The sequence below is a fragment of the Theropithecus gelada genome, chromosome X (genome assembly GCF_003255815.1).
Source record: "Theropithecus gelada isolate Dixy chromosome X, Tgel_1.0, whole genome shotgun sequence".
In the NCBI taxonomy this organism is placed as follows: domain Eukaryota; kingdom Metazoa; phylum Chordata; class Mammalia; order Primates; family Cercopithecidae; genus Theropithecus; species Theropithecus gelada.
This window is the reverse complement of record NC_037689.1, coordinates 40,335,941-40,363,910: the sequence shown is the minus strand read 5'-3', so window position 1 is coordinate 40,363,910 and position 27,970 is coordinate 40,335,941. Positions and strand designations below refer to the sequence as shown.

The following is a 27,970-nucleotide window of genomic DNA, read 5'->3' as shown; positions in this document are numbered from 1 at the left end:
AGAGAAAGATCCCAGAGGTCAAAATAAAAAAAAAGAAATAAATTACCCTTGAACTGGTGGATGAAAACTAGGAGTGAAGTGTGTGTTTGCATCACCAAAGACAGACAGAAGGAAGTCAGAGAGGAAAAACAAAACAAGGGAGAAGCTATGCAGAAACATACATACCCAAAGAATTAACACAGAAAGGGAAGGGAGAAAAGGCTGACAGAGTGACTCAGAGACAGATGGAAAGAGGCTGGCTGGAACAAAGGCACTTGAAAAGCTGTGCTGTATAAAGGAATGGAGAATGAGTTATACATTGACAGCTGGAACTGAGCCCTATGGGTAAGCGTGTGGTTGGTCATTTCCCTCATTTGTGCATTCTGGCCCCTGTGATTCCACATGGAAGACAGCAGCTTAGTGCTGAGTGGGGTAAAAAGGAGCAGCACAGAAGAAGGGTAAGTAGGGGGTTCACATCAATCTCAGAGACAGAAGCTTTGAGAAGGACTACTCATCCAGTCACCTCGCACCTTCTCCAAAGCAGCAGTTGGGACCAAAACAGTATGGGAGGAGGGCAATGAGACAAGGGGTAAGCAGGCACACAGGCATGGGACTCTAACGTTAACATGACAGCTCTAACATGACAGCTATTTCCATAAGGGTCCAAGAGGAGACACAATTCCAAAGACTCACCTAAAGAAAGGAAGGAATTAAAATCCAATGAATCACTCAACCAATATTCAGCCAGTACTTTATACATGTCAGGCCCTGTGTTAGGTGTTGAAGAAACAGAGAAAAATAAAAGAACGAATCTGATTTCACTCAAGCTGCTCACAGACTCTTGTTGGGGGTAGGGGACAGGTTTGACAGCTAGGGAATGGGGCAGGGGGGCATCACGGTCAGGCTTATGGGACTTCAGTATAATCCCTCTGAGAGCAGCATGGAAAGTGAGATGAAGCGGCGAGGAACATTACTCTGACACTTTCCCTGCCATCTCCCCTCCCCTGGCAATGTGACGAGCGTGGTTAGCTAATGTGTGAGAAGAGAGTCAGTGAATAATTCTACAGGAGTAACTCTGCAAGCTACGATGACAAGCACTAATGGATACCAATATATTCATAACCTTATGAGAAAAAGGCGGCTGGGGTTGTGCAAGTTACAGCAATTCTTCATTTAACTAGTGAGATTTCTTCTTTTTTTTTTTTTTTTTTTCAGACAAGAGTTTCACTCTTGTTGCCCAGACTGGAGTGCAATGACGTAAGCGATTCTCCTGCCTCAGGCTCCCGAGTAGCTGGGATTACAGGCATGTGCCACCACGCCTGGCTAATTTTGTATTTTTAATAGAGACAGGGTTTCTCCATGTTGGTCAAGCTGGTCTCGAACTCCCGACCTCAGGTGATCCGCCCACCTTGGCCTCCCAAAGTGCTGGGATTACAGGAGTGAGCCACCGTGCCTGACCAACTAGTGGGATTTCTAAGTAATTTGGTTTACTCTTTAAACATCAATTTTTAATCCAATTGACAGCAGTCTTTCTAAACATATTTATACAGTTTGTCTTTTAAAGCAAAGTGAAGCTGCCTGTTTTATAAACACACACTTCATAGAGATCTATGATATGCATGATTTTCCCACCTGCTTCTCTCCATAACTATTGCCTGGATCCTTTTCCCTCTGCACCCGGTAGTACCACCTCGAACTATTTCTTGCCCTGACAATCTCAGTGCCGCCTGTCAGAACTGAGCATAAATGAAGAACAGAGTCCAAATGAGGGTGGGGGTGTTATCCTATTAGTAAAGATGATTAATCCCACCATATTAACTCTATTTTGCTTGTTCTGAGATATTTTGGCTATCTCCTGATTCTTAAGTAGGTTCTACATAACTGAGATGGCCAGAATAACAGCTCTGGATATCATACTGCAATATCTATTTACTGCTTTAAAATATAACATAGTAGCTAGACTTTTCCATTGCAAGAAAGGGGTACACTGTACAAATATTCTCTTCCGGAAGTAAATCTGAAGTACTACTATCAAGGAAAAACAGACTGACTTTAGGTAGGAGATAATTTAGGAATAGCAATTCACGGCCAGGCACAGTGGCTCATGCTTGCAATTCTAGGACTTTGGGAGGCTGAGGCAGGCAGATCCCTTGAGTTCAGGAGTTAAGAGTCCAGCCTGGGCAGCATAGTCAGACCCCGTGTTTACAAAAGATACAAAAATTAGCCAGGCATGGTGGTGTGCACCCACAGTCTGGGCTACTCAGGAGGCTGAGGTAGGAGGATGGTTTGAGCCCAGGAAGCGGAGGTTGCAGTGAGCCAAGATTGTGCCACCGCAATTCAGCCTGGGCAACAGAGCCAGACCCTGTCTCCACCCCCTCACAACAAAGAAAAGCAATTCACTATATTACCATAACAAGGCTCTTTGATGTTTTTTGTAAGTCACTAAATGTGCATTTCTCTCAAATATGAAGAATCTGATGAACCAATTTGAGGGCTTATTCAAGAAAAAAAATCAAGATGAGTCAAGTTGAACTAATGACAGACTAAGTGAGATGCGATGCAGGAAGGAAATATGTCATAGCAGCATTATCAGGAAGAGTAACAGAAACAAATGGACAGAGCCAGTTCATCACTGGCAATTCTGGAACTCTTAAGTCTCCTAACAGCAATATTAGAATAAGGATGACCTGATGAAGCCTCAACTAAAGTTCAACATCCCAATTGAGCCTCTCATTCTTTTTAAAACAACTCTTTTCAGGTTTCTATACATATCCACGCGTAAAACAAGTTCTACTTAAACTGATTATCAAAAGACAGAAACAATACATTACTAACACTGTCTATCCCAAATTTGGATTTAATTTTGATCTGACCTAATTTTCACAGGACTAAGGTAATCTGTAATTGATACTCTTTTAAATCATCACTTCATTATGTAATAACCAAGAGAACCCAATTCCTTCTGTACTTCTGTATTCTCACCATTTAGACAATTTTGTAATGACTTGTCAAAGCCACACCAGAAAATGGTCAACACTGGTAAGTAAAGTTGTATCTGTGTTCTTATGTTAATTCACAGATCTTTTCTATATACTAAGGAGCTTAAAACAGTCACATGGAGAAAGAACACCAAAGTTTATCATCAAAGTGGAGGGGAAACACCTGGTGCTGAAGTTAGATGACAACGATAGTAATTGCAATCACTAACATTAATGAATGCTTACGGAGCCAGGCATTGTTCTAGGTGCTTTTAATGTATTGCCTCATTTAATTATCACATGAACCCTATGAGGGAGGTGCCATTCTTAGACTTAGTTTACACATGAGGAAACCAAGGGACAAATAGACACAGTCCCCTGATTGATAGACAGCTGCCATCAATCAAGATATCCTATTTCCAGAGTCTAAACTCTTAGTCACGAATGTTAAGACTGTCATTTTATAAATAGGCAATGGATGCAAATTGTGCTTATACAGCAAAAGCGTATTTATAGCTTTTAAAAAGTCATTTTTTATATTGTTTTAAGAATAATTAAGTAATTTTCACTATAGGGCACAATAACACCGAAACCTTGATGTAACTTTGTCAACAGGGTCCAAATTGTGACATCACATGGAGTCGGGAGTACTGACATAAGGCCCTTCTGTTACTTCTGGCAACAAACACCAGAGAGGGACTCTCTGACAGACTGGTCTTATTCCAAATCCAGTGTCTTACAGTGATGTCCCATTTTATGCTCTTGGTAGAGAACTGAGTAAAGTTCTATGAAGTACATACAACACTTTTCACATTTAGATCCTGGACAGTCTTTCAGGGTAGTTGAGAAGTCTACATTATCATTTTTCTTAAAGTTCTTACTCCTCAGACAGATTCACCAATGGAACTTGGTAACATTGTAATTCTCTCCCTAAATATTTATTAGATATGACACAAAAAAGATAAAAGAATAAGAAAAGTTGCCACATCATTTGTGCCTTTTACTACCATTATGCTTTTATGGTAGCATAAAGGACTGTTCCCCTATTTCTTTTTACCCTAAATGACAGACAGGTAGCACAGAGGTAACAACCATGAGCTTTGGAATCGGAGCCCATTTAAGTTTGAATCCTGGCTCCCTTCTCCATGTTATTGGCTGTCCAGCACCGGGCCAGTTCCTCGACTTTTCCAAGCTTCAGTGTCCCTGCCTCTAGCATGGAAGCAGTGCGACTGTGAGAACTGACTGAGACGATGCATGTCAAATGCTAAGCAAAGTGTACCTGGTTCAGTGTCAACAAAAAGAGACCGCAAAAGTCATCATTCATGTCAGAAGAACACAGTGGAAAGCGTATCAGGTATTTAATAATCCAGGAGATTTTTCTTCCCTTACATGATATTTAATATAAATGCCAAACTGGAAAAAAGTTACCAATAATGAAAAATCACATTTTCCTTATTCAATAATTTATCTAGAGAAAAAAAGGCCTAGCAGGAGAAAGAACACTAAAAAGCTCATCAAGAATTTATTTCAACTCTTAAATCTACAATTAAAAAAAGGAAGAGTAAAAACAAACCAAAATGCTCACCATGGATCGAATGCTGGTTGTCTTTTTGAGTGGTTGGTTCCAGAACTGCTCTCTGATGGTAGAGAAGAAACTCTAGTTGACACATTATTTTCATGGAAGGAATTGTCTGGACGTGGAGATGGCACTGAATAAAGAAAAAGTAAGTCACTGATGGACTTTTTTTTTCTTTTAGACAGGGTCTCGCTCTGTCACCCAGGCTGGAGTGCAGTGGCGTGATCTCGGCTCAGTGCAGCCTTGACCTCCCAGGCTCAAGCAATCCTCCTGCCTGAGCCTCCCGAAGTGATGAGATTACAGACATGAACCACCGCACACAGCTGATGTACTCTTTTGGTCAAAGCAGTTTTCACATTATCCTACTGCATTTTCTCTAACACAAATAAAACAAACAAACAAACATACAAAAATCCTCATCAGCCCTTCACATAACTTTTGTGTTTCCTGAGGGTGAAGGCATTCTAGGGAACCACGTCTGTCCATCCACTGCTTATGACACTAATTTGCAAGGGTTAATTAACACCAGGTAATATGTATTGAAAATGGTAAACTGACCTGCCAGCTGATAAAGTGAAGAACATTATATTTTCTTTCTCCTCTTTTTTTTTTTTTTTTTAAATAAGAGACTGTTACCCACGCTGGAGTGCAGTGGCACGATCATGGTTCACTGCAAACTCCACCTCCCAGGCTCAGGTGATCCTTCCACCTTAGCCTCCTGGGTAGCTGGGACCACAGGTGCATACCACCACACCTGGCTAATGTTTTGTAGAGACAAGGTTTCACCATGTTGCCCAGGCTGGTCTCAAACTCTTGAGCTCAAGTGATCTGCTCACCTTGGCCTCCCAAAGTGCTGGGATTACAGACGTGAACCACTGCGCCCGGCCAGGGTATTTTCAAGTGTGAATCTCATAGCCCCTACCACCATTCCCCGCCACCGTTTTGGCATTCTTTGAAGTTAAAGCTCTCTTATCATAGACCAACAATGTAAAATCTATTCTTAGTTTGAAGTAATTAATATGTGTGCTGAAACAGACAAACTACAGTTTAAGCCTTGACACTTGGGAGGTAGTATCACTCATGTTTTTAAACTAAATTACACAGAAATTTAGCTATTTCTACAAAAATATTATTTTTCTCTAAATTCTAAATGAACAGAAAAAGGTAAAATATAACATATGTGAATATATACTTTTCTGCTTTTGGGGGGATAGTTATTAACTTTTTCTGTCAATTTCTAAGAATGGTTATAATAAAAATATACTGGAAATTTCACCACAAAAGGAATATACAGACTGTATATCAAGATAAATGACACAATTTCACTTGACTCTTGACCAGTAGGAATGAAAACGGGAAGCATTCTGGAAAGAAACATCTGTTATTTCAATGATACCACCAAATCTTCCTCTAGGACTTAGTAGTATCATTGAAATGACAGATATCTCCAGATGTTTCATCTAGTTAAATATTTTTCTTCTATATCTGAAATTTTAAAAATTAAAACATTCTACCTGCCAAGCTCTCACTACCCTCTCTACTAATGAGGCAGACATATGAAGTATTTCTCTGAATTAACCAATTTATTTTTTTTGCAATCAAAATAAAACCATGTTTCCAGAGGTCAAAGACGAATTAATTTAAATCTCCATTAGCATTTTATATTAATGCATATTCTCCAGACATCTATAGAAATAACACACCTATGGTACATTTTGGAGGTAATGCTTCGGTGATAGAAGAAAAGGCTTTTTTGCACATGTGTGCTATAATATTTTAATTAAATTAAATCTGAATTAAAAGTTTAGTCCCATAAAATTCTAAAGTGTAATCATGGTATCAGAAAAAAATGCATTAAATGGCATATTCAATCAATGCCTTATGCTTTTCCAAAGGTTGGACTAGAAGGGAAGAAACAGTGTAGCCTAATCATTAAATATACATTTAGTCCTAAATAACACTTCTGTGCATTTATTTAGCTGGAGTTCCTAATTAAAATGACTAAGCAGTTCTCCACACCCCCACCTCAAATCCTGCCCCTTTCCAACTATCCTCTCAAAACAACAGAAATAGTGGGAAGTCAGGCAATGTGGGCATAGGAGGCTTTAGAAAGCTGTGGTGACTCTTGAAGGCTTTACAGGCCTCCTGATCCCAGGCCTTGTTCTTGGCCCTGTGGGCTTGCTGTCCATTTTCTCCACCAGGGTGTTGGAATGCCCAAGGGCTTTACAATCTATTATTGCATAGTTACTAAAAGGGATGGCCTTTGTCATTCAATGTCCCCTAAGTTCGTACAACCCCAAAAGCATCTGTTTTAGTTGTCTGTTAAATAACAAAGTACATTTTAGGCTGTGCAAGTACACTTGAAATTTTTCTTTAATTCAATCGACAAATATTTATGAAACTGTGCGAGGCAGTGTACTAGTCAATGAGAATAAAAAGAAGAGAAGATGAAGAGAACTGAGTGTCTCTGAGGGGCTCACAACCTTGTGAGAGAGAACTGCAGACAAAGAATCAGTGCAACGTGGTCAGTGTTACATCAGAGTTACAGACAAGGTGTGACAGACAGAACGGAGAAGACGTTTCACTCCATCTGGAACAAACTGTGGGAAGATATTATACTGAAGAGGACCTTAAAGAAAGGGACAGAGACAAGCTGCTCCAGCAGGAGGAAGAGTACATTACAGGCCAGAGAAGGGCACAGCCTGTGCAGTCCCATAGGCTGGGTACCAGAGAGACCGGGGGGGTGGGGGAGAAAGTGGCTGGAGAGGATGGCAAGGGCCAGACCATGGGAAGTCTGGAATGACATCCTAGAGAATTCAAATTTTGTCCTGATGCCAATGGGAAGCCACCAAATGACTCTCAATAGGTAAGCGATAGGGGATTAGGGTAGGGTGGGGAGGGGTGGACAATGGGATGCCTTACTCTATTTTTTTCCCCCTTGTAGCACTTAGTATCTTTTACTGTTCTATATAATTATGTTTAGTGTCCATCCCTCCTCCCGAGGAAGTGAGTTCCGTGACGGTGGAGATCTCTGGCTGTCTTGTTCACCAACAAGTTCTAAGCCAGAACGGTGCCAGACACACAGGTAACATCAATAAGTATGTTATGGCTTGACAGAAAGAAATGAGTGGTATGGTCAGAACACAGCTTCAGAAGGATTGCTCCAGTCACTATATTGATGGGTACCTTGGAGATAGGGAGACCAGTTAAGAGGCTACTCAAGGCCAATTCAGAAGCCAGGAGGGCCTGACTTAGCAGGAGCAGAGGCAGGGAGAACCGCTGGAAGGCAACAGTGTAGGTGAGAAGGCCGCTGGCCTGAGTCGGTGAAAGCAGTGTGCACATAAAGCGAGAGAGGGAGGAGAGGGGAACCTGGTGAACGCCGGGGGTGGGCTTACCTCTGTAAAAGCTACCAACTCTCCTTGGCACAGGATCATTGTACAGATGTCTATTTTCTTTGGGGGCTGTGCCATCATCAGAGTGTGGGTCATGATACACTCCACCCTGAGGCAGGAAAGAAATTTATAAAAGTTAAGCCACACATTGATGACAATATTGTCTATGACTTTTTTCTTGAGACAGAGTCTCACTCTGTTGCCCAGGCTATAGTGCAGTAGTGCAATCATGGCTTACTGCAGTCTTGACTGCCCCAGTTCAAGCAATCCTCCTGCCTCAGCTTCCCGAGTAGCTGGGACTACAGGCACACACTGCTACACCCAGCTAATTTTTTAAACTTTCCGTAGAGATGCGGTCTTGTTATGCTGCCCTGGCTGGTCTTGAACTCCTGGACACAAGCAATCCTCCCACCTCAGCCTCCCCAAGTGCTGGGATTACATGTGTGAGCCAACTGGCCCAAATTTAGAACCTAATCAGTCTATAATTGACTTAATGATCTTTTTGAAAGAAAATTCAGAATTATGCCACAAGGAAAACTACTTACTTTATATGCCACTTCAACTTATTTGTGGGAGATTGGATATTAATACATTTTAAAAGCTAGGCAGTAATGATGTTGAACAAATAATGTTTACAGGCATATTTTATTGTGACATACCTCAGACTTCTGGCGTGTATGGAAGGAAGAGGTGCCTTCTCTGGTGGTCTCTTTGACCGACGATCTTGCCACAGTCATCTCTGGAGGGAGCTGTTCTCCAGGCTGGAAGTAAAATTTAAAAGGATTTATAAGAGCATCCTGTTCCTACGGATGGAACTCATCATGGTCTTTATTTGGTATAACTAGGACCATAACCAGCTGAAATAAAAAATGTTATTTGGCTAAAATACAAATAGTCCCATAAAAGTGAATAATCTGATGAATGTAATATAAGTCAAATTTCACACAGATGGAAAGTAAAATTCTCATTAATGTTAAGGCAAGCAGGGAACAAATTATTCTGAAAATAGTTCAATTAATTACAAAAAACAAAAAAAAATTACCCTTCTAATATCTAGACAGTCATGGTTCTGAGCAGCCCTCTGATTAGGAATTCTATTAGTTTATCTGAAATTTCTCTAGCAGATTTTAAGTCTGAGTTCTCCAAAATGAACTGTGCAGTTCCAAAAGTATTTTTCATGCAGGACTTATATGGCAAAGTCAGACGAAAATAAATGATTTTTGAATATATCAAGGAATAGAATAAGTCCTTTTAATAATTTTTGTGTTAAAATCCTCTAACTACTATAGTTTATATGCTTAAATTCTTATCTTAATCTTCTCTAGGATAACAGCACTTATGTTTCATGTATTTTCTAAAGCCAAATCATGATAGTGCTCATCTCCAAAGACATACCACTGTCTTTTTCTCTCAAGGAAGTGAGTCACAAGCTAAGAACAGTACTCAGTCCACAATGGTGTTCACTGAGGGGGAAAAAACAGCATTTTCTATCATCAGAAAAAAAGATTAAGGAAGAAAATTACCAAGTCATTAGAAGGAGTTCGCTGTATTGTATATCTGTATATTATGCACAGAAAAGGGCATTACCTTAAGCCTATGTGATATATCAAAAACATTTTATTTAAGATTTAAAATATGATTATTTTTCTCCCTCTCATTCCCCAAATGTACTCTGAGGATTCTGGGCAGGAATTCATCCAACGTAGCCTTCCTTCTATTTTGTGAAAATGTCTCATTTGACTTTTACCACCTGTACTTTTTACAAAGGCCTCTACAAAAATTATTTTAAGAAAACAAATTATTAACATCTAATATAAACTCAGTAAGAGTCTCTGTGCTTTTGAGGGTGGCCCAATACTTTGCATGGGAGTGATTCCTAGGATTCACTCAACAGCTTAAGTTACTTTTCCAGCCTTCTGGTACCTTTGTGCTTTTAAACTTGTACTTTCTTGTAGCTGGGCACTGTACCTCCTGAACTGGCTTTTGCAGTCCGTAACAGATCTGTGCTTAGCCCACAGTAACTGTTTTTAATTCGCTTATGACCACCATGTTCACACAAATTCTTTTCCTGGAATTCTCAGGGAGCAATTACTTTTTCTAAGTTAAAAAGCTATTTGTTTTTCTGATTTCTTTTCCATTTTATACCATGCTGAATGCTAGCACACTTTACCCAATTTTCCCTTCCATCTCTCCTCTACGGGAAGCTGCCAGGAGATCTTTCTAGGCTCCGGATGCTCTTTCTCCTGATAGCGTCTCCTCAGGGCTCCTCTGACCATTCCTCTGACTCCACTTCCAGCCTCCGCAAATGGGCACCTCTTGCTTTCTCCTTTCACCTGGGTGCCAGACCATCTCTTTAGCCTCTTAGAGCACACTACTGCTTAGAAGCCAACGTCACTTCAAATTCAACGTGTCAGCAAGACACAAGTGGCAAGCAGTTGGCCTCAGCACCTGAAGCCTGCCTCATAATCCCAGCTCCATCCTGAACTAGTTGGATAAACTTGGAACAACTCACCCAACTTCTCTGAGCTTCGACATGCTCATCTGTGAAATGAAGGGGTTGAATTAGGTGACTTCAAAACTACTCTCTTTCACTCCAAACAGGAGGTCCTAGAAAAGAAACCATGAAGTCTTCCTTTTTCCTATATTCAGTCCTTCAAATCACAAATCCTGTTGTTTTTACTTTTGAGGAGTAGAAGATCCACTCTGTTTCCCACTGGCACTAACTTAATCCCAAACATACTCTCTTCACCTCGTGCTTGAATTATTGCAAAAGCCACTCCAAATTTTGCATTTTTCACTCCAGCAAAGTGGAACAAGTTGCAATGCCCAAAGCACACCATGCTGTGTAACATCTGTTACCTTCCTTCTCCTTCCAATGCTCTTTTCTTCCCTCTTTCCTGAGGTCACTGTCACTTTCTTCCCAACCTTCCTGGAAGTCTCTGCTCAGGTGCCACCTGTTCTAGGAGTTCCCACAACTCACAATTTGGACTGTCTCGCTCCCTTGGCACACTGGCATGCCTCTAGCACAGCAGCCAGAATGTAACCTCGCAGTAGTGGAACAACCTATCTGTTGACAAGTGTCCCCTGCCAGCTCACACACTTAAGACAACAGGGACCCTATTCTTTTCATCTTTCTAGCTAGAGCTTTTCATGTTGCCTAGTTCATGACATGCCTGAACATATCTTCACTCTTCAGCCTATTCAAAGCTTGTCTATACATCCCAGCCCAGAGCAAGACCTTCGGTTGCCTATAAAGCCATTTTTAACTACTTCTGCTCACAATGACCTCTCTCTATTCTCAATTCCTCTTTATAGCCAGTGCCATATTGACTTTGGTCTTACTTGTTTCATTGTTATCAGGTATCACTTTATCTTCTCCAACAGCAGGTAAATTTCTCAAGTGCAAGAGCTCTCTCAAGACTCTTTTGAGTGCCTGGGAACACCCAGCATAGAAAAGGTGCTCGATGTCCAAATATCAGCCTCCACCCAGAAGCAGCAGGAATAACTAAAATTTGTTAGATACTTACTTTGTGCCAGGCACTGGGCACAGTGCTTTATAGATGAAATCATGAGAACATTATTTTTAAAACACGCTCTACTGTAAGAATGTAATCTTTTTTTTTTTTTTTTTTTTTTGAGACGGAGTCTCATTCTGTTGCCCAGGCTGGAGTGCAGTGGTGTGATCTCGGCTCACTGCAACCTCTGCCTCCCAGGTTCAAGCGAAGGAATGCTACTTCTTTTAAGCAGGTTAGGTCAGTTCTACAGTCTGACGATGAGTAAGATGGAGGAAGCATTATGCTAAAAATACTGTTTTAAGATTTAGAAACAATCCAAAAGACTGAAAATTAACATTTATCCTGGTATGAAGTTAAATTTATCTATAGTGGACAAATTTAAAACTTTTAAATTCAGTTAAAATATTGAGTAAGGTACTAGCAAAAGCTGTTGATTTAAGCAAATGTGGTTTGGAGAGATCAGAGAAAATACTCATGAATTCACACTGTATTTTAAGGAAAACTAAAACCTAACCCATACAGCTGATGAATTCTGTAATAAATCAAAATAGGATCCTCTCAACAAAATATTCCAGAAAGGAACATTCAAGAAAAAAAAAATTACTAAAAACAAAATTTGACTTTTCTTGAGTACTCAACAGTTGATCTAAATAGATTTAAAACAAACAAACAAACAAACAAACAACAACAAAAAAACCGAGATTAGGCCAAGTATTGCTTCCCTAAATGCATCCTATCAAGAAAAGCACGATGTCCTGTAGTAGGGAAAATTATAGACAGACCCTCATCACATCCCTTGTACCACCTTCCCCTGAAGGGTCACCAGATTTGGTCAAGGTGCTCAACTGTACCTGGGGTGACAAGAGTTGCAGGCTGTTGGCTCTAGCTGCCATCCCTTGCCCTATGCTCAAGCTTCCATCCAAGCCTTTGGCTCTCACTTTGTCACGGGTCACATACATAGAATGCCTATGAGGACGTTGCTGGGAAGAAAAGGGGCTGGTGTAGCCCAGTCCATAAGAAAAAGATTCGTGAGGCGCAGACAGCGAATGGGAATGGCTACTGTCCATGTGCTCAGGCAGCTTCAATTCCTCCATTGTCTTAGAATGTCTGGTTGTGGTTCGACGTGAGTCCAGCGTTCCTTCATTTCGGTTATTTCTCCCAGAAGGGCTGAGCAAAGTTCTCGTGTCACTGTGTCTGGTGGGGGTTGGGCTGGTGGGAGAATTCAAGTCTAGGCAGCTAGATGGGAAGTACCTACTGGTACTGGGCTCCGCAATTTGGGCCCTGGCTTCAGAAAGGTTGCTCACAGACTTGGAGTCACTCAGTGCCCCATGGCTTTTGGCCTTGGTCCTGTAGGAGGGACTCCTAGAGGACTGGGGAATGGTGTCAATATAGCTATGCCGACTCTGCTTTTCATTGGGCTGCAGTGTCCCAGCTTTGCTTTGAGAGCTTTCCATGAATGAGTGGCGGTTCTGCTGAGATCTGCTGTTCGACTTGAGGTACTTTGTCCCTGGGCCTTCTGAAGGCTTTGGGTCAATATTAAAATCAAACTCTGTTTTTGACTTGGCTTCTTTTGGGCTAAGAAGGTGTGGTATGTTGTTGTTGGTGAGATCTTTGCTGGTAGACCCAGGCTGGCTGCTTGCTTGGTAGGTTTTGGTATGCAATGGACTAAGACTAGCTCCAGCAAGGTTTCCATTTAGGAAGCTTTCATTGGCAGGGAGACCTTCGTCAGCCCGGGGCAGGCCTACACTCAGGTTCTGGATGTCTTTGCTGTTAGATCTGTGGTGAGACTGCAAAGCAGTACTTTTGCCGGCTTGGTTTCTATGTTAAAAACAAAAGAAGCATATCAGTTTCCCTCAATAGCTAACACACAAAAAGTATTGTTAAAAAGAAAGAACAAATACTTGAAACACCTGGAAGACTAAAAACATTAATTCTCTCAAGCAAGTGCCTTCAAATAACAAGTAACCTATCAACAGCAATTAAGTTTCTTAGACCAACTCACTCTGTAACAAAGCACTGGCCTTGATGAAATTATTCTGGCACTGCTAAATGCTCAGCTAACTTGCTGTCAAAACAGTTTCTAAATGATAATCTAGTAAAACATGCTCTCACTATGTTGGTACTCGTATGAGTGTTTGTGATAGAATGACTGCTAAGAAGAGAACTGAGCTATAAACTCTTTATAACTCTTCTGTCTGCTTGAATGTCAGAAGACAACATTTAGACTTAAAGGTTACTATGTTTCTTGAACTTCATTTTTATTTGTAAAACGTGTAGCCTGCCTCAGAGATATATACTCACAGCACATACACACAGACACCAATATCTCTTTTGCCTGCATAATCAGAGAATGAGAATTCTAGCAATGTACTTAATAAAAGAAAATGACCCTCTAAAAAGAAATGTAAACTGTCCAGTGAGGTTTGTTGGAAAACATGATGATCAATGTTTATGTCTTGGAGAAGTGGCAATTACTTGGGGCTCTTCAGATATCTCCTTGTACAGTAAACAGGAATCCTGTACTATACTCGATTACAGAGATCTGAAAGAGTTCATTTCTCTCCAAAAGACACAATTATTCTCTTTTTTATTTAACACTTCGTTATCCTAGACCGACTGAGCCCTCATTTAGGACTTAAAACTTCATTTCACACTTGGTTTAAAATACAAAATATAAATCCAGAGGAAAATCTTGTTCTCTATTTGAAGCTGAACCTGACACCATAGCAAGGCCAGTTTGTGCTACTGTAACTATTGAAAGGACCTAATTGTAGCTTGGGACAGATTAGAATGTTTAAAAATGAATGATGATTTACACAATTCTGGTTTTACTATGCATTCAAAAAATTTTGCTGCAAATATTGCTATTGCTACAGATGGTCTGATTTGGGAGAGTTTTGTTCCCATGACACACTAACTGGAAGTCACTTTTTATGTTCATGTAGAATGGTAGTCTGTGAAACTCTGACTTCCAATTTTCCCCATGAGAACCTGCATGCTCAGCCATCAAATAACATAAGGACCCATTTCCTAGTCTACCTTTCAGTCAGTAATCTCTGCCAGAAAGCTACCTGAGAGTGTCAAAAAAGAAAAAAAAATCTGATATCAAGCAAGCCTGTGACAATGTAGGGTGCCTCATCTCCTGAATGTACTCACTAATCTCTTCCAGTTAGGTCATTAGAATTATAGCATTAAATAAAAGGACACTTAAATAGGAGTACTAAATGGCAAAGCCCAGACCCAGAAAGGAATTACAAAGAAAAAAATGCTAAGTTTCACTTTCTGTTAAATTATATTAACAGAGTCTATCCCCAGATCAATAAAGTCCCTGTATCCTAAAGGCATCAGGTTTTAAACCATTGAGTTGTTTGCCAACTTATATCTTGGTGACTGAAATATCTCAGTGACTTTTCAAACCTAGTGATAGACTGTCTCATCCACAAATAGATCTAAGTGTGTTGGTTATTCTCCATTTGCCCAACCTCCAATCTGTCTTCCACCCCCATCAGCCCGGCCCTGGGCCTCAGGAACCCAATGCTGCAGATTGTCACCCACGCTTCCTAGCCAGCTAGCTTCTGGTTGGGCTTAGCAGTGGAAGGCATCACAAGACAAGAGGAGAGAGGGGCTGGGGGATGTCTTCCCTGCTCCTTCCCTGCAGGCATCTGTACCCTGACTCAGATCGTGGCTGTGTCCTTCTAGATGACAGCTTCTACAGGGTGGCTCTTCCTGCCCAGGTCCAGCTCTCCCTGGACTCTCAGAACCCTATTTCATCCCCATTCCCCTTCAGGCCTAGAAATAGTAATTGTAAACAGATAACATGTACAGATATTGGGAAACGTCCTCAGCTCATGAAGACCAAAAAGGGACAGAGAACAGCAAAGGCAGCTGCTTGAGCCTTTGGAACTCTTAGAAACACTGTTAGCAATGTTGAACAGAAACGTACTTGTGGATCTTAGGAAGAACACATTCAGAGCAATGTAAGAGCCAATTCTAACATAAAAAGAGAGGTTATCCAGTTAAGGTAAAACGTGTCAAAGCTTTACGTTTTCCGTAAGTGTACAAAGAGCCTAAACTGCCATTCTGAGTGTTTGTGTCTTAGGATTAGTTGGAAACTACTGAGCTTTGCACATAACGCCTATGTAGAAAGGGCATCATACTGTCTTTGCATCAGAGCTCTGCCAAAGCGCAACAATAAAAAACAGCTTTGAAAATTCCATAGATCTCTTTGACACACAACTGTAAGGAATCTGTGTTAAACTGCCAACTAGTTAAAAAAATTTTGCATACAAAGTCTTCTTAAATGGTTGCAGGAGGGATGGATGGATAGATGATGATTTAGTTGAAGTAAGTTTTAAAAGCAAATGTCGAAGGTGCAAAGCTACATTTTCATGGAGAAGGCTGGTGCAGGACCAGGAGAGTGGCAGTGTGGGGCAGCTGATGCACCTTTGCACCGTGTCCATGGTGAGCAGAACCTCAGCAGAGCCTGAGGGAGACAGGCAGGGGCTAAGTAACACAAGAGTCCACTGCCTCTCCTAGAGAGAAATAATTTAGAAGACAAGGTATGCAACAGCATGTTTGTGTCTCCAGATACAAGGCAGGGGAGTTTGTACGTGGCAACCAATGTGATATGGTGCTGTGAACATCTCTAAAACGGTCCTGCGAAGTCTTAGGGAGCCATCGTTTGTGTTGAGATTCAAGCTAGAATTAATGTCTCTAAAAAAAAAAAGCTTCCATGGAATAAGTATGGACCATAGACCAGTGGGGAGCAAAAGCCCTCAGATACATGTAAAATGTGGTAAGATCATTCCTAGAAAAAGCATTTAAGACCTTTTCTTTAATATATTCAATACAGTGTCAAGACCTGAAAATGAATTCTTCCAGAGATTTTAAATTTACTTATAATTTCTATTCTCCTCTATTTCAAAAGGGGACTTGGGAGGACTCCTCAAGGACCCATACAAATCATATCTTCTGTATCTGCTGAAAACATCATCACCAAGCACATCCTCCTTAACAGATCCCTAAAGAGGTTCCCAAGGAGAGCCTCAGTCCCCACTGGTTAACTCCAAGAAATCTCTCTCAAGCGAGTCACTAGAAGACAAATACACAGCCTTTTTTCACAGTATGGGTTACATCACTAATCACTATAGCACAAATCAAAAACTTATTATCAGTCTACTGAACTTTATATCATTGGGATAATTTTTCGGTGTAAACTAAAGGAGCTAAGAGACAATTAAGGTAGAAGGGAGATAAAAGCACCTGAACTGAGAGTAACCCCAAAGAAGACACAGGACTAATTTGCACTTCCTAAATGCAAAGGAGCAACAAATGATGACTGCTATTCCTTGACTTAGTGTCCTAAAAATTTCATGGCAACAAACAAAGAAAGCCAGCTAAGAATGGTCCATAAGATGTAAGGGGAAACAAACTGAAACCAGTCATTTTCAAGAAGAGTAAACAGCTCTAAAACACAATTACACTATCACAGTTAAGCAGAGAAAACATATGATAAATGGTCATCATCAATTTATGGATGCTCTCCCAGACCTAAATAGTACCAGATCTTGAGCTTTCAAAAATCTGATCTGTTAAGAACAACTGATTGGCCAGGTGTGGTGGCTCACACCTGTAGTCCCAGCACTTTGGAAGGCCGAGACAGGCCAATCGCTTGAGCATAGGAATTCTCCACAAAAGCTACAAAAATCAGCCAGCCATGGTGGCACATGCCTGCCGTCTCAGCTACTTAGGAGGCTAAGGTGGGAGGATCACTTGCCAGGAAGGCAGAGGCTGCAGTGGGCCATGATCGCACCACTGCATTCCAGCCTGAGCAATAGAACAAGACTCTGTCTCAAAAAAGAACAATTGTTCTATATGGAAGGAAAATTTGGGGCTGGGGGTGGGAAGAAAATTTATATTAAAAAAGCGGCCGGGGCCGGGCGCGGTGGCTCAAGCCTGTAATCCCAGCACTTTGGGAGGCCGAGACGGGCAGATCACGAGGTCAGATCAAGACCATCCTGGCTAACCTGGTGAAACCCCATCTCTACTAAAAAAATACAAAAAACTAGCCGGGCGAGGTGGCGGGCGCCTGTAGTCCCAGCTACTCGCGAGGCTGAGGCAGGAGAATGGCGTAAACCCGGGAGGTAGAGCTTGCAGTGAGCTGAGATCCGGCCACTGCACTCCAGCCTGGGCGACAGAGCGAGACTCTGTCTCAAAAAAAAAAAAAGCTTCATATTAGAATTATTGTTTTCAGCCAGATGCGATAGCTCATGCCTGTAACTCCAGCACATGGGGAGACTGAGGTAGGAGGACTGTTTGAGGCCAGGAGTTTGAGACCATCCTGAACAACAGAGTAAGACCCCATCTCTACAGAAAATTTAAAAAATTCGCCAGGTATGATGGCATGCTCCTATAGTCCCAGCTACTCAGGAGGATGAGGTGGAAGAGTTGCTTGAGCCTGGGAGTTCAAGGCTGCAGTGAGTTATGATCATGCCACTGCACTCCAGCCTAGGCAACAGCTCAAAGGTCCTGTCTTCTAAATAAACTAAAAAATAAAAATAAAGAATCATTGTTTTCTACTTATCTTGTAATAGTAGATGAGAGAAACTATTTCCTATCTTCCATAATCCAACGACCCCAGATGACAAGATCAGCCTCTTGGGAGATGAAGGAAAACAGGGAGACCATGACTAGGACACTGTCCTCTTGGACATGCAACCAACAGAATTGAGGAATGTCAGGTCTGAAAGACAACCTGATTGTATGGCCCAAATCCCGTGTATGTGTTTTTCAGGAAACAGGCTTTGAAAAAATTATGCTGAAAAATCATATTTAAAGAGCAACAATTTTAATCACTGACTTTACTATTTCCATATTCTTATTCTTATGAAAAATTAATTTCGCAACTCAATGATTAAAAGACAAGAGCAATAAAAACACAAGACCCCTCTGTAGAGCCAGACCTACTTGGTCCAGTCACAAAGATTACACTAGGTACATTTCCAACCACCATCTGTGTTTGGCATCCTCTTCTCTCTCCAGGAATCCCCTTGCCTTCACCCATCTTTCTTCCTCCAGGCATCACTGATGGGTCTCATTCATGCAGAATATTCTAGCTCTTGAGGCTGTAAACCCCCTTAGTTGCTAACCCAATGCTACCTTTCCCAGGGAATGCATAGGTTTCCATCATATACTAGTTAAAGATAAGAAAGTCTTTAAGACCCACACAACTCCTTAATTGTGGTTCTGAATCATGCAATAAGCATAAGGAAGATATTTTTGAATAAAGAGGGCTTTCCTTCTTTTCTCTAATTGCATCATTTAAGCAGCCACCTCCTCCACCTACTTGTAAGACCAACACTGCATCTGTATTTCCTTAAAAGGGAATATTTACCTATTAGACAATGTGCTGCTTTCCACATGGTAAGGTTTTCTTTTTGCTGACCTTGAAGGAGAACGATCCAGAAGTCTCTGGGTTTGAAATGTAGGGTGATTCAAACACTGTTCTGTCAAGTATCTGTCAGCTGGGTCCAACTTCAATAAATTCTTAGGAAATAAAATTTAGGATTGTTAAGAACATTACAAAGTAAAATTTAAGTTCTAATAAAAACCTTATTTTTTTTCCTTATAAAAGAAATACACAGTCATTGCAGAATATCAAGTAAACACAGTTTGGGAAATAAAAAAAGACTATCTAAATCACCTATAATCTCATTATCATTTCCTCTTGGTATATATGATCCCAGCCCTTTTTTGAATATCCTATATACATATTTTCTCTTACAAAATATACACACAGTTTTGTACCCTGCACTTATCATTAATCAAAATCACTTTTACAATATAATTAAAAATTTAAAGTATACTTTTAATTACATAGATACTTGAAAGAATATACATTTTTAATCTTTCTCTTATTCCCCAGATACCCAGTTCTCTTTTCTGGAGGCAGCCTAGGTTATCAGTTTCTTGGGCATCCTTCCATAGATATTCTCTATACATATCTCTATCTGCTCCTTTTATTTTACCCACATAGTAGTACACACATAATAGCCAGAATTTAGCTTTCTTCTCACTTGACATAAGATCTTAAGAAATCATTCGGGACTGGGTGTGGTGGCTCACATCTGTAATCCCACCACTTTGGGAGGCTGAGGCGGGTGGATCATCTGAGGTCAGGAGTTTCGAGACCAGCCAGACCAGCATGGTGAAACCCCGTCTCTACTAAAAATACAAAATTAGCCGGGCGTGGTGGCTCATGCCTGTAATCCCAGCTACTCAGGAGGCTGAGGTAGGAGAATCGCCTGAACCTAGGAGGTGGAGGTTGCAGTGAGCCGAGATTGCGCCATTGCACTCCAGTCTGCCCAAGAGTGAAACTCCGTCTCAAAGAAAAAAAAAAAAAAAATCATTCTGTATCAGCAAAGAGCCTCAACTCTAATTTTTTGGTTTTAAAGTTTCTTCTTTTACGTTTTTTTAACTTTTAAGTTCAGTATTTGGAAGGAAATTTTTTTTAAGACTAAAATAGAGCCAACATAATTACTGCAGCTAATCTTAAGGTTATTAGGGGCTTGAACTAATTCTGGTGACTTGTACCCCACTAAATTGGCTGACAGGATGAGATGGCCATTTTAGGTACTTATATGTGGACAAAATTAACACGGCAGCTTTAGAGAATGGTAAAGAGAATATTTCTCTTTGAAATATTCAAAGAAGGGATAATTGGTATTTTTCATTTTTCAAATTTGTTTCCAAAAAAAGCTAAAAAACAAGAGGAATGATTCTATTTATATAACATTCGATAATAACAAGGCAATACTAATCTTTGGTGACAGAAGTCAGAACTGGTTTTGGGGTGGGGGGTGGCATAAAGCCTGGAAGCATAAGAAGGCTTCCAGGGTGTTAACAATTTTCTCTGTCACCATCTGGGTAGAGTTATACTAGTATGTTTACATTATAAAAAGTAACTGACATATAGATATAATTCATGCACCTTCTGAAAGGACATGTCAATAAAAATATTTACTTCAAGAAATCTGATGGTAAAGATATTAAATAAATAGGAATTTGAATGTTTAACTTCTAAACTGGCAGAAGCACAGGATGATTCGGGTTATCTTTTTACTTTTATTTGTGCTAGCTTTTAATCAGGTACCATACTGATGCTTGGCAATTATATTTGGTAATGATTTAACAAAAACATTCAATTATTTTTAACTAAAGAAAGATGAAAGGCAGAAAACATGAAATTGTATTTAATTCCATGTTCCTATTTTATTCTATTCACATTTTAAAAGTTACCAAATTATTGAGGTCCCAATCCATGAGGACTGACTGTGTGAAAAAGCGTATTGACAAAACCTACCTGATTTAAGTTATAATTTATGCCTAATTAAACAAAAGGCTTTGAGGGTTCTTTCTGAGGGTAGCATTTCTCAATCTGCGTTCAGAAGAACACTAGAGCTTTAGCATTTTATAAAAAACAGTATTCAGTATTTAATTAAATTTGGAAAATAGTGGATAAGACAGAAATGCTTCTTTACTGTGATATTTCTGAAAGCCTTTATAGATTAAGGAATATTGTGCATCTCTACAAAAGGTTGTATGGTATGTGGCCTTTCTGAAACGTCACACCCTCCTCCCCCACCTCCACCCCCACACCTATGTACATTTTGTTCCCTGGAACACAGATTAACATAGTTTAAAGCAAGGCAAAGTTCTGAGAATGCCACTCGAAAATTTCCGACTGTGCTAAGTATGCCTTTCAAAGGCTCTATGCACAGTGTAACCTCTACTGATTTTGACAGTTGACTGACTGGGCATAAAATAAAATTGATCCATTAATAAGTGTTCTTTGAAGGTCTACTATCAAACAACCAACACTGGTTTGTGCACTTCTGGCTGCAGTGAAAGCTGGAGAAATATGAAAAATAGTTCCCACTCAAGAAGCCGACTGTCTACTGGAGAAAAAAAAATAAACTTGAATAAAGAAATTTGAGAATGCTTTAAGGGTATAGAGCAGGAAGACTTTTGGACAGGGAGGGTAGCATAAGGAAGAACACTCAGGCCAAAGCATTAGCAATCATCCTGATATGTCTAAAGTAGAGCCAGAAAGAGTCTGGGAGAAAAAGAGAAAAATTAGATTCACTGATCAAATCTGTGTAGGCGATGGGAGGCTTCAAATACCATGTCAGAAAAAATTGTTGAATTTCTTCTTTCAACATTGATTTTAAGATTTGTTTTAAAACCTTATGCTTGAACAGCTCTTGCACGCTAACAGATTTTTATTATTCTGTCCATTTAAAAAATATCATTTAGGGATCTCATGATTCTGTGTAGATGGACTGTGACAAGACCAGATCCCACTGTAATTTTAAATAAGTTACATGCCTTTTAATATGACATAGTTCCCCATTATTTGCCATTCCACATCTCCTAACATTTCATTCATAAAAGCAGGCTATGGTCACATGTAGACATAAAAGAATCCACAAATCAAAAGATATTTTATAGAGATAACATCGATTTGCCTTACCTTCATTAGGTCAAGTAGAACACTATTCAAAATTCCAAGATATCTTCTTTCCAAGGACTGAGGATGGTTAACAGCTGGAAACTGTGAGACACACACAAAGCGAATGTTAACATTTGGGGAAGCATATGTTGTGTACGTGCTTGTGAGTGCTGCAGAAGGGAGCAGATAAGCAAAAATGCCACTCCCAGTCAAATTCATACTTGTATATTACTTTTGTTGTCTATGTATTTTTATTTTATTTTTTTTGAGACGGAGTTTCGTGCTGTTGCCCAGGCTGGAATGCAATGGCATGATCTCGGCTCACTGCAACCTCTGCCTCCTGGGTTCACGTGATTCTCCTGCTTCAGCCTCCTGAGTAACTGGGATTACAGGCACCCGCCACCACGCCCGGCTAATTTTTTGTATTTTTAGCAGAGATGGGGTTTCACTATGTTGGCCAGGCTGGTCTCGAACTTCTGACCTTGTGATCTGCTCGCCTCAGCCTCCCAAAGTGCTGGGATTACAGGCGTAAGCCACCACACTCGGCCGTCTATGTATTTTTATATGGATTAATAGGACTGGGTGTCAAATAATAGGAAAACTCACAGGTGAAAGATGATACTTAAATCTAGGCAGACGATACTAAGGCATGTGAAACAAACTAAAATATAAAAATTTGAACTAATTATGTAGTAAAATAGAATATCATCTGTTTATACAAACAATTCAGTTCTAATATAGTATATACATAATTTGCTTATACACATGATTCTTAATTACTGAGAGTAATTGAGGATCTAGCAGAAAGTATATGATAAGACATCAGATAGTATTCTTATAGCTTTTTAACAACAACATACCATTTACTCTTGAAAACAGAGAAGTAAAAAAAGAAAGTAAGTGGCCAGTACCTAAAAGATCATGAAAGTAGAGAGTGAATTCAGACACACATTCTATCACTGCTTTTAATAAGCTCTTATAATAACCTGTTTTCAAATTCTTCCTTTTTTAAAGTTGGAACCGAAGACAAACATAGGTTCCTAGATTAACAAATGCATTTTTAAACAAAATGAGGGGAAGAGGTCAAGTTTATTTAGATGTGCTTTCTGTTCTTTCCTCTGCCAACTCACATTCTGCAATATCTAGTGGATGTTAAAGTATTGGGTAATATGACTGGCAGAGCCCAGTGCCATGTACTCCCTTCCAAATGTCAGGGCTAGTCTGCTTCCATATGTTATTTCCTCTATACCAACATGCCAGCATTTCAAAGTACTGAAATCCTTAAACATGCTAAATAAGTAAATGGGAGGACTAATTACATAGTAAAATTTCAAACAAGATATTTAAGGATTATGACATCATCTCCACACCATGCTCTGGATAGAAGGAGACAAAAAATACAGGTAAGACCCAAACCCTGCTCTTGAGGGATCTGCTGTCTGGTTGGGAAAGCAATCAGTGTTAAACTGTGTAATCATAAATTCTAATTGAAGCTCAGAGAAAGGAAAGACCAAGATGGTTTATGGCCGTGGAAGAAATAACCCATAGGTAATATCTGAACTGGGTTTTGAAAAATATGAAAAATGTGAAGACAGAGAAAAGTAGGACAGCACCTTCCAGATAGAGGAGTAGAAGGAATAACATGAACTCAACACAGATGCACAGGCAATAACCTAAAACTGATTTCTGAGGGAAGTGATGTTACATGAGGCATTTTGGATATATTATTCTTATTTTAGAGATGAAGAAGGTGACAAGCAGAAAGTTCAAATAACTGGTTCAAGGCAAGTTACATAATTAAACAGCAGTAGAATTAGTATTTGCACCCAGTCTTGTGATCCAAACCCACACTCTTTCTAAACCTAGGTGCCTCTCCTAAGGGAAGTACAGAGGTTCCCTTTGATGTTACTAGAGCATTAAATATCAGCCCAAAGAGAAAGACACTACCATGCTGTGATAGAAGACCCTATACCAGTACATGTTAATATTTTGTGTATGAGGTCTATCTTATGCTACCAGATACCGCCTTCTTTTTTCTAGGAGTGAAATTTCATTGATAAGAAAATTAATGCTGAAAGTCAAAAGGTATTAGAAATATTACAATAAAAAATGACCAAGCAAACTCCTAACTTCAAAGAATTTACATGCATTTGAATGAGACCTACCATTCTAATATGAAATAATTCAACAAACAGCCAAAACTCATGCATAGAAGTTTAAAATATATCTCAATCAGTCTTTTTCTTTCTGAATCACTTGGCCAATCCAATCCAATCCAATCTAATGAGAATGCTTCTTTGCTGAGTACTACGTGTGAGGTTCTGGTCTAGACATTTTACAAATAATATTTCATCTTTACACCAATCCAATCAGGCAGTCTTTTGGTTATCATCATTTTACATGACAAGAAACAGAGGCACAGGATGGTGAAATAACTTCCTGGCATCATTCAAAATAGTAAATATGGAGCCAGACCTTGAACCCCAACAGTCTAACTCCAGAGTCTAGGCCCTATACTATGGGGGCATCAATTGTTACTTTGTCCCAATAATGCAAACCACTATAAGCAACATCTTGTAGATTTTCCTGTCTCTATACAACTAAATCCAAATGCACATCACAATGGACGGGTTACTGGTCAGTCCATGGTGCACAGCAGATGCAGTTTACATGTCCCATGTGCTTAGCTATCTGTTATAGACATTTTCAAATAACATCATGAAAGAAAATTTCTCCCTCAAAAGATATTGTCAAGCCTCCAAAGAGATTAAACTAATTTAGTTAAAACACCACAAACACTTTCAGACTAAAATGTGAAAGTATTAAGGTTTATAAAAGTCAAAGTGTGATGGAGGCAGCAATTTCCCTGAAGGATATTTGTAAGCAGCATTATCATATGCTGTCTGGAATTTTATAGACAATATTGTTTAGGGAAGAAGACGATGAACAAACAGGACCACAGACAAATGAGAAAGAGATATTCTTTGTGTGGCCTATCTAATCGAAATGCTCCTCGTTCTTCAATATCCATTTCAAATGTCAAATGCTTCATAAAGCCTTCTCTAATGAATCCCCAATGATGATTTCTAACTTTCCAGAATATGTGACACTCTCATGGTCTAAACCATATGGAGATACATTAGAAAACCATACAATGAGGTAAACAATGCAGTACTTTATTATATACCACACTTTCTTATAAATTGTATTGTTTTCTAATTATTTCATGGATGGAAGTCTTAATTCTTCAGCTAGTTTATAAGTTATCAAGGCCAAGCAGCATGTCAGATCTGTTTATACTCTCTTCAGAGAATCCAGCATAGAGCCTCATTAACCAGGCCAAGAACAAGTCAGCCAGCAAACCAGGCTTAATGTTCCAGCAGTTAATGTTAAAATCCTGAGCTCAAATATTTAATCATTCAACACTATTCAGCCTCGCAGGCACTATTCTAGGTGTGCTGCAAATACAATGGTGAACATTAACAGTTCATTTCCTCAGGGAATTCATTAGTCCAGTGAGGATACATATTTGCAAACAGCTACTTAAAGGAGAATGCAATGGGTGCTACAAAAGAGGTATGACCAGAGTGTTATAGGGTCACCAGTTTCCCCTCGAATAGCCTAGAAGGTCTTCATGGAGGGAGGACATTTGGCCTGAGTCTAGAAGAGGAATAAGGAGGAGAAGAAAGAGGGGTGAGTGTTGGGAGCATTATAGAGATGGAAATGCAGAGTATAAAAGCAATATGTCGAGGAAATGGTGAGAGGTTCAATGTGGCCAAAGAGCACACACTGGGCCAGGCGGGAGGCAGAAATGAGGCTGGAGGACTAAGAAGGGGTTTGTAAGCTACCCTAAAGAGTTTAAACTTTATCAGTAACCTTGTAGAGGTTTCTCAACAAAAAAGAGAACTGTGTGGTTTGAGAAATGTGAGAAGGCTAAAATGAAAAGAGAAAGATCGGGGGATCTATTTGGGGGTGATGGTCAAAGGCTAGGTAAAGGTAAAAGGGTAAAAGCAGCATGAGAGATGGAGAGAAAAGAAATACAGTTAAGCTTGAATGCTGATGCCACAGACTGGTTAATCACTTCTCAGATATGTAGTGAGTACTTACTGGATATGGTAGTTTCTGTGTTAAATGCTGGAAACACATCTGTGATGTGATAAAACCGTTGATTTCTGCCCTTCAGAAACCTATATTCTAGTGTGGGAGGACTAGATAGTTAATAACAAGTAAAGAAACAGACAAAATAATTCCATACTGTGGTAAGTTCTATGATAGAGAAAGGATGCTGTGGGAGAGAGAGACTAGGATGGAGGTAAGGGTGGTATGTTGGGTGGCCAGAGAAAGGGGCACTCTTTGAGACTGATAGAATGAAAAGGGACCACACAAGGGAAGCACCTTGCCAGGAGAAGCAGCCATGGGTCCCAAGTTGGTGAAACTGGAAAAACCCTGGAATGTTTACAGAAGCCAAAGAACAAAAAAGGTAAGTATGCTGAGAATCTGGAGAATGGGGGGAAAGGAGATAGGTATGAGATGAGGTCAGGCAAGGTCTCATAGGCTACGACAAGGAGTTTAGATGGATTCTCAGTGAAAATGCAATTCATTAATTATGACTAACTTTATTTCTGAATATAATAGATTTTTCTTTCTTCTAGACTGAGGACAAGTCCTATTTATTGTCATATTTCCAACACCTAGTATGACAAATGTTCAAAAATGTTGAGCTAAGCTGCTGAACTACATATGCTCTTGGCGCCCCAATTACTGGTCATATATGGCAAATTTTTGGCTTACAAAAGCAAAAATAAAAGGAGAAACGACAAACTTGCCTGAGGTAACTCAGACAGATGTGAAAGACAGAGAAAGCAGGAGATAAAAGAGACACTGGTATGCCTCTGTCCATTCATTTCAACCACATTCACTGAGCCTAGAAGGATCTGGACGGTTGGGCACTCAGGTTTGAGCAGCGGTGGTCTCTAAAGGGAAATTAACTGAGGGCCAGAAAATCAAAAGAAAAAAACAAAGTGCTTTGTAAATGGCAAGGTAATATGGTTTGAGAATTATGCATTTCAGAGAAAGGAAGGAAATGGTGGGGAGATTATTTTATAGTTCCCAAAATGACCAGCAATTGCCATGTTGGCCCAAAAAAGTGGCTGAAGATGGATTAAAGATTTAAATGTTAGACTAAAACCATAAAAACCCTAGAAGAAAACCTAGGCAATACCATTCTGGACATAGGCATGAGCAAGGACTTCATGACTAAAACACCAAAAGCAACGGCAACAAAAGCCAAAATTGACAAATGGGATCTAATTAAACTAAAGAGCTTCTGCACAGCAAAAGAAACTACCATCAGAGTGAACAGGCAACCTACAGAATGGGAGACAATTTTTACAATCTACCCATCTGACAAAGGGCTAATATCCAGAGTCTACAAAGAACTTAAACAAATTTACAAGAAAAAAACAACCCCATCAAAAAGTGGGCGAAGGATATGAACAGACACTTCTCAAAAGAAGACATTTATGCATCCAACAGACACATGAAAAAATGCTCATCATCACTGGCCATCAGAGAAATGCAAATCAAAACCACAATGAGATATCATCTCACACCAGCGAGAATGGCAATCATTAAAAGGTCAGGAAACAACAGGTGCTGGAGAGGATGTGGAGAAATAGGAACACTTTTACACTATTGATGTAAACTAGTTCAACCACTGTGGAAAACAGTGTGGCGATTCCTCAAGGATCTAGAACTAGAAGTACCATATAACCCAGCCATCCCATTACTGGGTACATACCCAAAGAATTATAAATCATGCTGCTATAAAGACACACGCACATGTATGTTTACTGCAGCACTATTCACAATAGCAAAGACTTGGAACCAACACAAATGTCCATCAATGATAGACTGGATTAAGAAAATGTGGCACATATACACAATGGAATACTATGTAGCCATAAAAAAGGATGAGTCCATGTCCTTTGTAGGGACATGGATGCAGCTAGAAACCATCA

At 39.9% G+C, this 27,970-nt stretch overlaps 1 protein-coding gene across 2 annotated transcripts in view; it reads right to left on the bottom strand.

Annotated features, from left to right (window-relative positions):
- Positions 1-27,970, bottom strand: part of CDKL5 (cyclin dependent kinase like 5) — a 226,900-nt gene that overhangs the window by 36,067 nt on the left and 162,863 nt on the right. For both annotated transcript variants that reach the window (XM_025373446.1, XM_025373447.1), the window contains exons 10-15: positions 21,972-22,052; positions 18,834-18,985; positions 12,292-13,258; positions 8,585-8,686; positions 7,929-8,034; positions 4,543-4,666 (exon numbers count right to left, since the gene is read on the bottom strand). In XM_025373446.1, the coding sequence (XP_025229231.1) occupies positions 4,543-4,666; positions 7,929-8,034; positions 8,585-8,686; positions 12,292-13,258; positions 18,834-18,985; positions 21,972-22,052 (1,532 nt within the window). The remainder of the gene's footprint in view (positions 1-4,542; positions 4,667-7,928; positions 8,035-8,584; positions 8,687-12,291; positions 13,259-18,833; positions 18,986-21,971; positions 22,053-27,970) is intronic.